The sequence below is a fragment of the Saccostrea cucullata genome, unplaced genomic scaffold, assembly GCF_032062105.1.
Source record: "Saccostrea cucullata isolate Sc308-1 unplaced genomic scaffold, CSIRO_AGI_Scuc_v1 ctg1460, whole genome shotgun sequence".
In the NCBI taxonomy this organism is placed as follows: Eukaryota; Metazoa; Mollusca; class Bivalvia; order Ostreida; family Ostreidae; genus Saccostrea; species Saccostrea cuccullata.
This window is the reverse complement of record NW_026918053.1, coordinates 103,373-120,552: the sequence shown is the minus strand read 5'-3', so window position 1 is coordinate 120,552 and position 17,180 is coordinate 103,373. Positions and strand designations below refer to the sequence as shown.

The 17,180-nt window shown below is 35.4% G+C and overlaps 1 protein-coding gene across 1 annotated transcript; it reads right to left on the bottom strand.

Annotated features, from left to right (window-relative positions):
- Nucleotides 1-1,030: 1,030 nt before the first annotated feature.
- On the bottom strand, nucleotides 1,031-2,031 carry LOC134239919 (uncharacterized). Its single transcript, XM_062722080.1, has 3 exons — nucleotides 2,009-2,031; nucleotides 1,754-1,918; nucleotides 1,031-1,463 (listed from the first exon to the last, which is right to left on the bottom strand). Exons 2-3 carry the CDS (start codon nucleotides 1,911-1,913, stop codon nucleotides 1,075-1,077), a joined length of 549 nt encoding a protein of 182 aa, XP_062578064.1. The 5' UTR covers nucleotides 1,914-1,918; nucleotides 2,009-2,031; the 3' UTR covers nucleotides 1,031-1,074.
- Between the last annotated feature and the right edge of the window lie 15,149 nt (nucleotides 2,032-17,180).

Sequence of the window (17,180 nt, the reverse complement as noted above, 5' to 3'; positions counted from 1 at the left end):
TAATCAATTATGAATATGAAATACCAAAAAGATGGAGTCCCATGGGTCACCAGCTGCAGATCTGTAGCGTTATGGTTTTATATCTTAGTCTTTGACCATAAAGCTACAGATCCTGTAATGCAAATAAAGTGCAATTTACGACGCAATATTTTTTGCGCACTTCTGGGGAGAATTTCTCCACTTTCCAGCATCGGTTAATTTACTACCTTTCACTCCCTAATTCTAGGCACATTGTTTAACTAATCTGTATATTTTATCCATCTCCAATCCTTTGATAGTCTTCTCTACACGTGATAAACTCGCTTGATTAAAATTATTTGTTAAATTGCTAAAAATTCACATCAAGCGAGTTTATTGCCTGTAGAGATGACTATAAATGGCTGGGAGGTGGACAAAATATACATATTGGCTACAGAATGTGTCTAAAATTAGGGAGTGAAAGGTAGTTGATTGACCAATGCTAGAAAGTGGAGAAAAACTGCCCAAAAAAGCGCAAAAAATAATGCGCCGTAAATTGCACCTTTTTTGCATATGGGGATCTGTAGCGTTATGGTCAAAGACAAATATATAAAACCATAACGCTGCAGATCTGCAGCTACATGGTCACCTGAGCATATTGTGCTCAATTTGATGAATACATGTATTATGTAAATTATTGAATTATATTGACTTTTTTCCTTGGTAAAGCCCAATATGAAGAAGTGTGCATTTAGAGGCAAACACCTTAGTGCGGGTATTACTGTCTCATGACAGCATCTAGTTTTGTTTGTTGTTTATCACCCCTCTTTAAAAGCTTTCACTCATATGGGAACGCCACCACTTGCTGGTGGAGAGCTGCAATTTTTGTCATATACTCGGCACTTACGGCCATTGTGCAGCGAGGGATCTTTTTGTGCCATCACCTATTACGATACAGAATCTCGGTTTATACGGTCCCAGAAAGAGGGACTAGTTAGTACGCAGTTTAACATTCTACTAACATTATATTTTTAGCATACTTTATAAAACCTAATGCAAAACAAAAAGGATGCAGAGGATTATTTATCTTTATTTGCATAATTACAAATCATCACTTTACAATGACATGCCGGAAAACGAGGAGTAGGTTGCGTGTATATATGTACTTGAAGAATCGGAATGGATAGATACTTTATCCCCTTTGCTCAAGCTCAGTATGATGAATGTGGAACAAGAATCGGTATAGGAAGAAGTACCGGTGAAGCAATATTGATACTGTTTTGGGGTTTTATTCACACGGATACTGGTTTGTGCTTGGTTGGTAGAATAGGGCCGAGTTGACCAGGTGAATGCATAAAGACCATCATGTGGTGCTTGGAAGTAGTGCCCGTTTTTGAAAGCTTGCCCTTCATTGGTAATAATGCTGTTGTAGTACACGTAGTTGCCGCTACGAACTTTCTTTGTACTGGATGGGACTGCTGTAAAAGCAACTCTGGTTCCATGACCTGAAATTATGAACAAATAAAAATGAATCATGTAATGCGATTCATTAATTCCTTTTTTTGTCTCAAATGCTTTAGTTTTAAAACCTACAGATATTAACCATTTATTTCTATGGCAGGTAAAGATTTTCTTAATTAAAAGTTGGCTTGCTATGCTTTACCTGGTAATAATTATTGACTTGAAATTGTTCATGCCGACATATTTAGGTAATAAAAAACAATGGTACCAGTTATAATTCAGAATGACAAAATTATTGATGACAAATCAATCGTACTAAATACCTAACACTTACCATGTCCCCACTTTGATTTGGAGGCCAATTTTAGTCCATATTCCAGAGCGTTGGCTTGTTGGGCCAAATGCTTCATTAACGTATATCCCTGGACGGAGAGAAACTCCATCTGCATCGTCAGCAAGAGAAGCGAAAAGTAACAACACAACAGGATTCTCATCTTTCCTTGAGGAGAAAAATGACTAACGATAAATATTTTTTACAGTCTTATATTAAATTAAATAGAAATTTTGACTATATGTCTGCCCTACTCACCTTTGGTTTAGTTAGACTGTAAACATTATATCTCGACGCATGCTCGACATTAGAACAAATTGAATAATTTATATTGAACAAGAGGCCCATGGGACTTATAGGTCACGTTAGCATTATGTAACAACTTTCCAGTGATTGAATTTGATTCATGTTTTAAGCCATGACTTTCACAATTTTGAAAGAGGCACCCTTGATCATCTTAACGATACACTTAACAGTTGCGTAGTTTGTTTACTTAATACCCATAGGCAGAGTAGGGGAACAAAAAATGCATTTCAACTAATCAGTAATATTCAGCAATAATCGGTAGTGCCCCTACCACACATGAACCCCTGACCCTTAGGCCCAGATCAACACATTGCACAATTTTTGAAAAGGCATCCCTGCTTTTCAAAAATATTTAATTAATACCAAGGAGCAGATTTCAAACAATTCATTCCTTTTCACTATATAAGTACCGCCCCCCTTCTATGGTACCCCTGACCCTGGGGTCTTGAAATTCACAATTCTGGAAGATTAGGGCCCTTGTCCAGCATAACTATATAGGTATTCCTCTGTTTAATACCCAAGAGCAGAGAAGATTTTCAAAGAATTCGTGTATTTTCATTATATAATTAATAGAACCCCATCCTAACACCAGAACCCCTGACCCTGGGGTCATAAAATTAACAATTTCGGTAGAGGCACTCTTGCTCATCATAACTATGCACTTAGTTAGTTTATTAAATACCTAAGAGCAGAGAAGAAGATTTTCAAAGAATTCATGTATTTTCACTAAAGCTTTATATATATATATTTATTTATTTACCAATCAAGGGTCCTCTGGAGGCATATACAATAAAGAAACAAACAAAATAATCATGACTATAACAGTGCAAAATTGACATAATCCTCACTTGTATAATCTATAGAACTCCTGACGGGCCATAAACTTCACAATTACGGTAGAGGCACTCTTGCTCAATATAACTATGCACTTAGTTAGTTTATTTAATACCCAGGAGCAGAGAAGAAGATTTTCAAAGAATTCGTGTATTTTCAATATATAATCAATAGAGCCGCGCCCTAACACTAGAATCCCTGACCCTGGGGCCATAAAATTCACAATTTCCGTAGAGGCACTCTTGCTCATCATAACTATGCACTTAGTTTAATTCCTAGGAGCAGATAAGAAGATTTTCAAAGAATTCATGTATTTTCACCATATAATCAATAGAGCCCCGCCCTAACACTAGAAACCCTGACCCTCGGGCCATAAAATTCACAATTTTGGTAGAGGCACTCTTGCTCATCATAACTATGTACTTAGTTTATTTAATACCCAGGAGCAAAAAAAGATTTTCAAAGAAATAATGCATTTTCATTACATACTTATTTAGCTCCGCCCTAGCACTAGAACCCCTGACCCCAGGGCCATGAATTTCACGATTTTGGTAGAGGACTCAACGCTGATTACAATTATGCAAACAGTTTGACTGCTTGATGTCCAGGAGTAAAGAAGATTTTTAAAGATTGCATCAATTTTAGTGGTTTTGGCCTCGCCCCTCAGGCCCCAGGGGGACAGGGATCATGAAATTCACAATTTTTGTTCCCCTTCACCCATAGATGCTTTGTGCCAAATTTGGTTGAAAATGGTTCAGTGGTTGCAGAGGAGAAGCTGAAAATGTTCAAATGTTAACGCACGACAACGGATGAAATCAGATAGCAATAAGTCACCTGAGTTTACTCAGGTGACCTAAAAATGTATTTATCATTATTAAGCAATGGTGCCTCTTTCAAAATTTTGAATTTTCTTGCCTCTTGTTTAAAACACAAACCAAACTCCATTGTTTGATAGTTGTTACGTGATACTCAGATGACCTATAAGGCCCGTGGGCCTCTTGTTTTATTTGCGACAAACAAATTTCAAGTAGGTGAAATCTTTCATTTCTCTGTATATTTAGTTCTGTAAACAATCATGTCAATCAGTCAACATTTGTTGTCATGTACAAGATTACATGTAATTGTGATGAACGTCCAATTGGCATAAAAAAATCAGTGGAGTCAATCTGTCTTTAAGAAAAGGATATACATGACATCAAATGCATGGCTGAATGAAATAAAAATTAAATAGAATGTTCATTAATACAAAAGATAATTTCTACTTCTTGATCATGTCTTTGGGCAAAGTTTACTTTCTAAAATGCAAGGTTACCTTCTGAAAATGCAGGCTAACTACATGTATATGTTTTAATTAAACGCATCCCGGAATTCGTAGTTTATTAGAAGTTTCTAAACATGCTTTTTCATAAATTTGGGTGTGAAATGCTCTACTGACATATGTCATATTATATAGACATTTCCGAATACACGAGCTTCAAATCTATGTCCTAGTCTCCTTAAGGACAGAATTAGATTACTTAAAGAAGGATATGGAGATAACGAACAGTATTCAATCTCAACGTCCATTAAACAATATACAAAATAAGAGCAGAGCAAACACGGACCTCCGAAACATCAGAGGTGGGATAAGGATAAAGTGAAGGACAGAGAATTTTCAGATTGCAAAACTGATAATTTTTGGAAAAAATTGTTTTGCAGAATGTTCAAAACTGCTAAATTCTTTTGGATTCAAATACTTTCTAGTATTAAAATAATTCATTAATCAATTCCTCTTAATTATTAAGATTTAAAAAAAAGAAAAATTTTAAAAAATGCTGATTGAACAAGAACCTTTATAGTATTATAATTTTTAAAAGGGATTTTATCTTATATAATTTTGATTAAAGAGCCGAAGAACGGTACACTTGTAGTTTTGTACTGATCATACAGGAATTTATTTGAAATACGTGAAGATTTAGATTACGTACCTTATATTAGAGAATCCTGTAGTTTATTTGAGGTTCCTTGATTTTACACTTATATAGATATATAAATTATTGAGGATCGAAAACACATGTTATATGACAGGTATCATATGAACAATTAAAATTATGGTGTTTTAACGATTTACAGAGGACGTATCAATGAGTCATCTTGCAAAGGATGAAATTGCATATTTTTGCCTATTAACACGTCTATACCACGTATTTGTCAAAAGACTGACAAATTCATGATCAATTACAGAACAATTATTTCATGCTAGTAGGCAGAGAATATCAAGTTTCTGAAACTTAAAACACCTGCAACATATGATAAAACAGAAAACAAGAGGCCCATTGGCCACATCGCTCACCGGAGTAACTTGGGTGATGCAGTTTCTTTAGCAGATTTCCGCTCTTGCTATACCCATCGTGTAAAAATTGCATTCCCTTTTGTGCCCTCCCTCCCTTCCCCCGGGGGTCATGATTTTACAATTTAATATCTACACTACCCAAAGATGATCTCCCACATAAGTTTCAACTTTCCTGGCCCAGTGGTTCTTGAGAAGAAGATTGTTAATAAAGATTTGTTCTACATATTTCCATGTAAAACTTGCATTCCCTATTGTGCCCCACCTACCCCCGGGGGTCATGAATATAACAATTTAATATCTACACTACCCAAGGATGCTTCCATAAAAGTTTCAGCTTTCCTGGTCCAGTAGTTCTTGAGAAGAAGGTTTTTAAAGATTTGTTCTATATATTTCTGTGTAAAACTTGCATTCCCTATTGCAGCCATGCCCTACCCCCGGGGGTCATGAATTTAATATCTACACTACCCAAGGATGCTCCCATATAAGGCTCATTGGTTCTCGAGAAGAAGAGTTTTAAAGATTTGTTTTATATATTTCTATGTAAAAATTGCATTCCCTATTGTGGCTCCTCCCTACCCCCGGGGGTGATGATTTTAAAATTTTAATATTTACACTTCCCAAGGATGCTTCCACATAAATTTCAGCTTTCCTGGCCCAGTGGTTCTTCAGAAGATTTTTTTAATGACCCCACCTTATTTGTGTCTTTTCTTGATTATCTCCCCTTGCAAGGGAACCTAGTCCCTCATTTTAACAATTTAAACTCCCCCTCACTCAAGGATGCTTTGTACCAAGTTTGGTTAAAGTTGGTCCATTGGTTCTTGAGTAGAAGTCGCAATCGCAGTACTGTTAAGGCTTTCCGTAGCTTAAAATGCATTTAAAATGTACCACTGCATTCCAAAGATGATTTTGAGTTTTATTTTTAAGTTATGTACTTCAGTACGCCAAATTCATACAGAGAATCCTCTAGGCTATATATAAAAATATTTTTACGATGTCACATGACCTTGATAATCATGTGACGGTCATTTCTTCTTTTTTTGAAATGTTTCACATAAATCGCTTTGGCGCAGGATATTAACCCAATAATTAATGACTTTTTGTCACATAAATAAACTCGTTGCATTCTTGTGAAACCAAAATGTGCTTGGGAAAAGTTAAACAATTTCTTTGGAACAATTTATTTCATATTAACTTCAACTTACCGACAAATCTGAGGGTATTTTCCGCTGAATATCGTCATCTGTTTTAAAACAAAGCCATCATACATTTTTCCCAAGTAGGATTCGGTTAGAGGGGAAACGCCTCTTACATATTTCCACAGAAAATATTAAATAAATCCTCATTAACAACCTGCGCCAGGCTCTTTTATACACATATTATGAATTCTGCCTCTGTCCACGGGAATGAAAAAGGGTAAATGTCGAACGTATATTTTCGTTCGTAGTTTGAACACGCTGACTCTTAAACAAGAGTAATAAAGCAAAGTTTTCTAAATTATTCGGATATATAAGACTTTAAAACAAATGATAAAAACACGTTTATTTTAAACTAGCATTCTGAAACTTTAAATTTTAAACTTTAAAACCAGATTGAAATAAGGTGTAAAGTTTATGACACTCTCCCCATTATTACAGCTCAAGTATGCAGTGACTTGACGTCATTTTCAATTATGACGTCATACATTTGTAGTTCAGAGAAGTGCATGCAGCAGTAAATATTCTCTGGGGAAGCCTTATCGTACCTGCGATGTGAAAAGTTTACAGACGGACGACGGACAAAATGTGATCAGAAAAGCTCACTTGAGCCTTCGGCTCAGGTGAGCTAAAAAAAAATGAAATTTCTTTAATAAACCCACCTATCATGTAAATCATTGGGCAAAAAAAGTATTTACATTTACTTGTCATTTGAAATAACTTTATCAGTGGAGTATGCATACAAAAAATGAAGTCTGTGTCTCCTATGGTTCAAAAGTTATGGCGAAAATTCGGAAAAAGCTATTTTTAGCAGTTTTTTTTGACACTCAAGGTCATAAGGTCATTTATCTTGGTGTCATTTGTATAAGTTTAATTCGCGAAGTATGCATACCAAATATGACGTCTCCATCTTCTATGGTTTGAACGTTATGGCAAAAGTTAGAAAAAGCTAATTTTATCATGTAGGTTACAGTCAAGGTCACGAGGTCATTGATTTTGAAAGAACTTTAATAGTGGAATGGCATACCAAATATCAAGACTCTATCTCTCAAGGTCCAAAAGTTATGGCGAAGGTTAAAAGTTGACTACAGACAGACAGATAAACAGACAGGAAAAAAAACAATATACATGTACGCCTCGAATCTATCGATCCGGGCGCATAAAAATTATCATGATTATCAGTAGGTGTGGAATACTGTAAACCAACTTTTATTCGCATGCAAGATATTATTGCGAGTTTTACGACCTACTTCAAGTCGGAATAATAATCGTCGCGAGCCATTTAGTTTGCTTTTGTAGAAAATGTTTCCTTATCCGTAACGTTAGTCATCGCAGATTGATTTCAAACTGCCTAATTGTGAATAAAAGATGACGCTAAAAATAGTTGGTTTACAGTATAGTTTTACTTTGCTAATTTATGCGCTTTAGATGGTGACCGTCATAAAAATACTGAAATTCAATTTCTATGAGTCCACGTGAAAATATTCAATTTCCAATAATCCTTTGCGATGGCACCGTGCATAGCAACATGGTGGCTAAAACATAGCAATTGAAAAAAAATACAAACAACGGTTAAAAGCAATTTCCATGCCACAAAACTATCGTTTGCCTTCTAAGTCAACAGGACTTTTTATTTGACATCAAACTTTCGTCACTTAAACGGCTCAGGTATTTCTGATTTTGTCGGAAACTTCCAAAAAGTTCGGAATCTCCATCCCGATGCCTGGGAGGTGGTTTTTTAAAATTCTTTTCTTCTTTTTTTAATGAACCAGCTGAGGATAGGCAGTGCAAGTAAAAGCTGTGCAAGTTTTTGAAAGTAAATAGCTGCGCTCGCCCCAACAGTAGCTCCGTAAAACATGTATTACTTCAATGATGTGGAGGTCAAGCAGATAAAAATTAAAAAAATGTTTTAGTGCCAATTCACACTTGTGTTGTTACTTGCAAGTTTTTAGAGTAAATACGTAGTTAATAAACATTCTACAAGTGATTATGTTGAAAATTTGACTTAAGTCTATGTCTGTTTCATGATCATGATGATCCTGGAGCGAGCAAGAAGTCTTAGATTATATGACATGATACTTCAAATACATGGATACTGGATCCCATAATACTGACTGCATTACTACATTAATCATACATGTACGATGCTTTTCTTTTTAATTGTTATACATTTTTCCTCAACCTGTACATTTCGATTTTTGTTTATCAATTAAAATATATATTGTATTTTAAGTTGTTTTGCCACATCCTATATCTCGCCCCTATACCTACAGTGCGAGTTTCCATCATGCCCACTGTGCATTATTTTTGTTTAAGCTTTGTGAATTTACATCGGTATCTACAAAAACATAGCGTTAAGATGAATATCTTCGTTTATAAAATCGTCAGACTTAGCCGGCAATATTGATTGCAGAATAAGTCTGAATAACTCAAAATGTTGAATTCATAATATCTCGGAGTCTCAATGCAAATAAAAACATCGCATCAGGATGATCTCGGACCATCTCCATCATTGAATCGGTACTTCCACATAAGTTTCAGCTTTCCTGGCACAATGGTTCTTGAATTTTTTTAAAAAGATTTGTTCTATATATTTCTATGTAAAACTTGGATTCCCTATTGTGGCTCCGCCCTATTCCCGGGGGTCATGATTTGAACAATTTAAAATCTACACTACCTAAGGATGCTTCCACATAAGTTTCAGCTTTATTGGCCCAGTGGTTCTTGAGAAGAAGATTTTTTAATGACCCTTCCCTTTTTTTTGTCTTTTCTTGATTATCTTCCCTTGTAAGGGGACTTGGCCCTTCATTTTTATAATTTTAAACTCCTCTTTACCCAAAATGCTTTGTAGCAAGTTTGGTTAAAATTGGCCCATTGGTTCTTCAGAAGAAGTCGAAAATGCAAGTTTACAGACGGACGGACGACGGACAAAATGTGACCAGAAAGGCCTTCGGCTCAGGTGAGCTAAAAATTGTCTTTAAAGTCAAATATCTTCTAGCCTTCCTTCACCTTCACCTATCCCTTGACTTCCGTGGATGACGTTGGGGCACCATAATTTTAAATTACATCTACAATTTGCGTCCAAATGAGGAAAACATGCATGTTGTCAGGCCTTAGAACAAAACTATTTTGACCTTAAGCCCAAAGATAAACAGTTTGCCTCAAAAGGTCGAGTCGCCTGCGTGGCGCAGTGGTTAGAGCGTCTGCTCTAAAGTCGCGAAGTAAGGAGTCAATCCTTACGTCGCGGGTTCGAATCCTACTGCAGGACGTGGAGACCGATCTTCGGATGAGACCGTATAAACCGAGGCCCCGTGTCGCAGTAGGTGCTGGCACGATAGAGATCTCTCACTGCTCAAAGGCCCCGAGTGCCGAGCATAGGACAAAATTTGTAGCCCTCCACCGGCAAGTGGTGGCGTCTCCATATGAGTGAAAAATTCTCGAGAGGGACGTTAAACAATATACAATCAATCAATCAATCAAAAGGTCAACAAACGCATTTTGCCACAAAACACAGTCCATAATTTTTTGCGATACATTAACTATTCATTTTGATGTCCTGAAATGGGTTCCATGTTGTCGACAAATAGGTGATACGCTTACAGTGTGTCAAGCAGACTAGGACAGATTTTATATAGATAGGTGGATGGTAAAACTGTTTGTTCTCCATTTAATCTTGGGGGGGGGGAGACACAATATTCATATAAAATTATTCTTTATGAAGTTAAAATCTAACAATTACCGAAATGTTAGCAAATTTCTTCATATCAAATCATATACAACGTCTTTGAGATGATGAAATGTTTTCTTCACATAGTAGTATCTTAAACGAGACAATTAAAACATACGGAGATAACGTACATTATTCAAGCTCTTAAGTCCATAAGACAATACGAAAAAGTAACAAACACGGACCTCCAAAACATCATAGGTGGGATCAGGTGCCATGGAGGAGTGAACTTTCCCTGCCGACCGGCCAAATCCGCCGTGTGCTCCTTGTCATGATCGGGAAATAATGGGAATATCCGTCGACAACTCACACAAATTATCGACGGTTAAATAAGCGGCGAAGTTCGCTAACAAATCCAATTTTCTCTCTCTTCTGCTGAAATGAAAGGTAAACATAATCATTTTTTAAGGAATCGTTTTTGACATTAGTTATACAGAGTGAGAAGTGGGACACATTACGGAAAATCAGCTGTGAGATTCATAAAAAATTATTGAAAGAAGAGGAGATTCAACCGGAGATCCATGATTCAGGTGAGTGTATGTTAAAATTAGGACTAAAAGTAGCAGAATTGACCAAGAATGCTTCATCTAACAAGGCCTCTGAGAATTTTCAAAAATTTACATCTATGAATTTAACCCAGAAGTCTTTGTCGAGACTGTAGCTCTACTGGTTTATACTTAAATCAAAGGAAGAGAAAAGACGCAGTTGGGACTTGAAACTTTAAAACAGCATTAAATAGGAAAATGATCATTGCGGCTCATTAAAATAAAAACAGATACACAGAATTATTTATTTAAGTATAGTCTACTTGTGTGCCAAGTTATAGAAGGAGTAGCATTTTGAAATGCATTTCACACAAATTTCTATTTTTAGTAACGATGGCAACACTTCATCGAAATCAAAAACCAATGCACTGAATTACTTATCCTAGTGAAGTCTACTTGTGTGCAAAGTTATATTGAAATTGGACCAAAACTGTAGGAGGAGTAGCATTTTAAAAGAATTTCACAGAATTTCTAATTTTAGTAACAACGGAAACACCGTTCATCGAAAATCAAAAATCGATGCACAGAATTACGTATCTTAGTGTTGTCTACTTTACTGCCAAGTTATATTGAAATCGGACCAAAACTGTAGGAGGAGTAGCATTTTGAAAAATTGTTTACAGACAGACAGACGGGCGGACGACGGACGCATTACTATCGCATAAGCTCTTCTGGTCTCTGACCAGTAGAGCTAAAAATGCACCGTCGTTTATTTCTACAGTGTAGCAACGATCGTCGATCGCTTTTAAGTGAGGAAGCACTTAGCATTGTATCAGGATTTAGGGGACGACCATTTGATTCTGAAAGGGGGGGGGGGGCTGGCAGATTTTGGAAATAAATAATCTGTCCCTGAAAATATTGAAAATAAATAATCTTTCCTCCACTACAGAGAAAATAAATAATCTGACCTTGACTTATGATATTTAAATATTGTGAAAAATATCTTTTTTTTTATTTACGTGTAATTTAATCTCAAAAGTCTTCAATTCAAAAAAAAATTTTTGGCTCGCTTCGCTCGCCATTTTAGAACCAAATAGTATTTAAAATCAGATTATATGGAACGTCATTACTGCCTTATAGCATAAAACTATGCATTGATTATGTCAATCTATCATTACGTGATGTGAACATATCTTTACGTTATGTCAATTTTTTATGGGGTGATGTAAAAACATCTTTACATCATGTCAACGCTGCATTACATGAAGTAAACACATTCTTCCATTATGTCCGCACTTTATAACTTGAAGTCCAAAGTTCATTATGTGAAGTGAAAATATGTTTACATTGTGTTAAAACTTTATTTCGTGAAATGAATGTTTCTTTATATCATTTCATTTCTTTAATATGTGAGGTCAAAATTGCATTACGTCAAGTTAATTTCGTTTTACATGTGTTCAATGATTAAATTTATCATTACGTTAAGTCAAAGTCCATTCCCTTTTGTGAGTGTATATTTCTATTATAATTAAGCATTATTACGTGATGTTAATTTATCTTTATTTTACGCCGAGGTCATCACAATGTGAGGTGAAAACATCTTACCTTTATGTCAGTGTTTTTTTACGTGATGTAAAAAGGTTTATAACATAATGTGAACATATATTATGGAAACAGTCCCGGCGTTCCATATTATGCCAACACTTTATTACATTATGTCAAAACTCCATTCCGTGATGTGGATGTATAATTACGTTTTATCTCATACGTGTTGGTGATACAGGCCGTTGGATAAACTTATGCTTTATCAACGGGTAGATGCTTTATCAATAGCACTTCCGGTTTTGACACGATCCCTCGATTCAAGATTTTATTTCATTGAAACTTTTATTTGTGAAAATCATTGACCTAATAAAATGAACGATGAAGAGCTATAATATCGTTAAAAGCCAGAAAAAGAAGAAGTGTCTTTTTTTTTTTATCAAGGAACCTGTATTGGCTACTTGAAGACAGATGTTACCCCCCCCCCCCCCTTTTAAGGTTTCGTCAAAGGTCAACATGGTCAAAAATTATTTTTACAATAGCCCCAAAATTACGTGAGGTATAAAGTTAAAACTTTTACAGTTTATAAATTTTTAATTGCTTAACAGATAAAAAATATCACTTGATAAAAAAATACTTGGAAAAAATATTAATTGAGAAAAATTCCTCTTAAAAATGCACATATTTTTTAAAAATACACCTAATTAATCCCGCGCTCTTAGTGAAAACCATCATTGCAGAAATAATATACGTTTATCAATGAAGGGCAAGTTGGACTTGGATTGCCTATGGAAAGTTGTTTTTCCTGTTTATTTTGTCCAAATGTTAAGACTTGAAAGTGAAAGTACATTGCAAATGGCGGATTCTATAGGGGAATTGTCTTTATACATGCCATGCTCTCAATAACAGCCTTTCAGAGACCATTCACGTTCAACTTGCCCTTTAATGATAAACGTATATTATTTCTGCAATGATGGTTTTCACAAAAAGGACAGAATTAAACAGGTGCATTTTTTTTTAAAATATGCACATTTTCTGATACAATTTTTCTAAAAAAAAATCTTTTTTAAAACATTTGTTATCAAGTGATACTTTCTATCTATTAATCAATGATATATTTATAAACTGTAAACGTTTTGACCGTATACAACACATAGTTTTGGAGCTATTGTAAAAATAATCTTTTAGACATGATGACCTTTGACGAAACCTTAATTCGTTTTCGGAAAAAGTAAAGCCTAGCAGTTAAGTTGTTGTAATAAGATTCCTTTAACATCTTCAATATTGCTTTCTTATATTATACTACGTATGCCTACCTAGTAATGTAGGTGTAACTTACCATGGATCAACAATGAGTCTACAAGTAGGCCCCTAACGTTAGCCTTGCCCCACACGTTTTGTACTGCCATCGTCCAAAGAGTTCATTTTCACGATCCTATGGTCCTTACAACTTTCATTCAGAAGTTCGATTGATGTTAAGCTCCAGCAATTGTCACAAAATGTTTTCAAATACGCAGATAGCAAAAATTCTACATTTTGAATACGATCTACTTTCTTTCGAGGGAATATAAACATCAACGGTGCTACGTCATCAAGTTAGCCTAGATACGTCACCAATTTGCAATCATTCATGTAGTTTCGCAGGGGAAGTCTCAAACTTTTGTTAAAACGAAAGTCGTATGAGATAAATAGAACATTTATAATTGTGTGATTTGATATTGGCTTTATCCAACTCGTCGAAATGGTGTATATTCGCTCGGCAAGCCTCGCGAATATATACACCATTTCAACTCGTTGGATAAAGCCAATATCAAATCACACAATATAGATATCCTCTATATATCAATTCTTTCTTATGTGATTTAAAACTATCTTTACAGTGTGTTAATTCTTTATCATGCTGATTTCTAATGTTCATTACGTGCTGTAAAATACATTTACATTATCTCAAAGTTGATAACCGTCTTTTCACGACTGGGAAGGGGGGTGGGGGGAGGGGGGGTCTTGATTAATTAGGCCGAATTACAGACACATTATATGAGGGGGGGGGGGGAGTCTGGGTTTCCTCTTTTTTTTCGACAAAACTTTCTCATAGAAAATGCTCATTAAAAATCCGCCCCACTTTTTGCTGAAGTATATGGGTAATGTTGTATATTTGGAAATTTTTTAGGACTCATCGAAGTTGCCCCCCCCCCCCCCCTCTTCCACCAAAAAGGATTTTCGAGTTAGGATTTTTTGCTTTATTTTTTTCTGGCTGACAAGCATCCCCAACTAAACATAGGCACATATCAGTGGCGATCTTGGGTTCTTGAAAAGAGTAGCTATTGGGGGACGGTATAGTGTCCAAGTTGGGGATCAGGGGGTGAAAGCCTGGAGGCTTTCAGGCTTAAGTTTTATATATATATATATATATATATATATATATATATATATATATATATATATATATATATATATATATATATATATATAAACGTTTCAACTTATTTCAGTTATACTTTTTGTGAAACTAATGCAATGTCCTACAAAGTTAAACCAATTGTTTAATTTCATGCATATTTTGGTCACTAAAGATGGGAGGGCGGGATCCCTCTCTCCCCACCCGACCACCAGTGCACGTATGAAATACGATGTGTTTACACTTAAAAAAAAAGGAGGGTTAAAGACTAATAAAAAGCTTAGGACAGTGTGTTGTAGTTAGATCAGAAGTTTCGGACTTTTCAAAATAATTTTAAACAAGAGGCCCGGGGGCCACAGCGCTCACCTGAGCACATCGGGCTTTAATTTAACCCCCCCCCCAGGCGTTCATCATTTGAACAAACTAGAATCTACACTACCTGAGGATGATTCCATGTAAGTAACACTAAAGAAGATTTTAAAAGGTTTCCCTATATATATCCCTATGTAAAACTTGGATGGGCCATTTTGGCCCCACCCTAACCCCAGGGGTCATGATTTGAACAAACTTGAATTTACACTACCTGAGGATGATTCCACATGAATTTCATCTTTCCTGGCCCAGTGGTTCTGGAGAAGAAGATTTTAAAAGATTTTTTCCTACATATTCCTATGTAAAACTTGGGTCGGCCATTTTGGCCCCACCCTAGCCCCAGGGGTCATCATTTGAAAAAACTTGAATCTACACTATCGGAGGATAATTATGTTCCCCAAACGAAGTTGGGGAACATATTGTTTTTACTCTGTTTCTTATTATGTTCCCCAAACGAAGTTGGGGAACATATTGTTTTTACTCTGTTTCTTATTATTATTATTATTATTATGTTCCCCAAACGAAGTTGGGGAACATATTGTTTTTACTCTGTTTCTTATTATTAAGGTCTTCCGACTTCCTTCGGAAGACCTTATTGTTATTCGTCTGTTTTTTATTATTATTATTATTAAGGTCTTCCGACTTCCTTCGGAAGACCTTATTGTTTTCCTTCTGTTTTTTATTATTATTATTATTCTATTTTCATAGTACAGCCGATATCTCAGCTATGAATGGACAGATTTCAAAGATTTTCTCAGGGAAGATGCATCATGAGAATATCTCCAGACGTGTTTTTCCTTTTTTCAAAATTTACTTCCGTTCGCGATTTTTGGGGATTTTTGGTTTTTTTTAAAAGGCATTTGTCCAGCAGTTTTCTCGAGAACGGCTAAAGATATGAAAGTGAAACTCACTAAGCTGATAGAACATCAAACTCCATTATGGGCAACGACCTTTATTTTTCGTCGTCGGCACTTCCGGTCGCAAACGGAAGTGAATTCAAAAAGTCCCATTTATCAACTTTTTTGTTTTTCAATATTTTTCTTTAGGATTTACAGGGTTTATAGTGTGTCTTATGAGAATTCTAAATATGTGTTCAGTATCTTGATGCGTGCATATATTGATAAGATATGACCGAACCAAACTTTGTCCTACTGTCGGTGGTTCGAATCCCGCTGGGGCCGTTTTAAAATTTTTTTCTTTGTTTTTGTCTTTTTTCAGTTGCAAATGACTTTTATCTCTTTTATTATACGTATGGAAGATTTTGCCGATTTTTTAAAAGCTATTTTTGAGATATTTTGAGTAATACGAGGGGCATTTCAAAAGTCCTGAGAACTGTTTAATAAAAAATTAACCGTTTTACGGAAATTATTGAGTTTGGTATCATTGGAAAGAGCAGAAAAATACACACATATTGTGACGTCACTTTATAATTTTTATGACGAAATATCTCCGAAAATGACGTCAAACTTCCACATACTTACAATACTGACCATAAAAATGACGTAACAAAAGACACAATTTCATCAATGTAAAATTTAAAAAAACTTTTGCTCATTAATCGGGTGCAAGCTATCGGACGTAAATGACAGTTGGTAGAATCTTTACATAGACTACAATCTATTATATGGTGGTCTATTTCAGAGATCTTCTTGTTCTGAAATGGTTTAAGCGATTGTCAAACATCGCAATTTTTTATCGAATCTTGCTCAAAATATTGCGTAAAACAGACCCAACTGTGAGAATAAGGCAAAGTTGGCAATCAAAGAAAAATAGACGATCGTGTTACTTAATTTCATGGCATCAATTCGTCAGGTGTTTTAACTATATTTGTGGGATCGATGAAGGCTCAAGAGAAGTTAAGTTGAGTGTGCCCCATATTTTCTCGTAAAATCCAAAATGGCGAGGGCGCAGTTGTAACCCCACTGTACCTCCACATATTCGCAAAAATAAATTCATGGAAATTAAATAAGATTCTATATGTCTGTGTAACATAAACCTTTTTTGGAGTTAAAAGTCAAAAGAAGTTCTGAATTTTGGGGGCGCCGAAGTTGAATTAATGAGAAAAATACGTACAGAAACAAGTCAGGGGCAAGACTTTTGTACATTTTATTTGTAAACGGTAAGAGTACTGTTACTCAAAATATATTTGTTGAAAATTGCAATAATATACTTTAGTTTTATACAGAAAATATTTAATTTCATACAATGTAGAACTATATAAAAGACCGAAAATACCGTCGT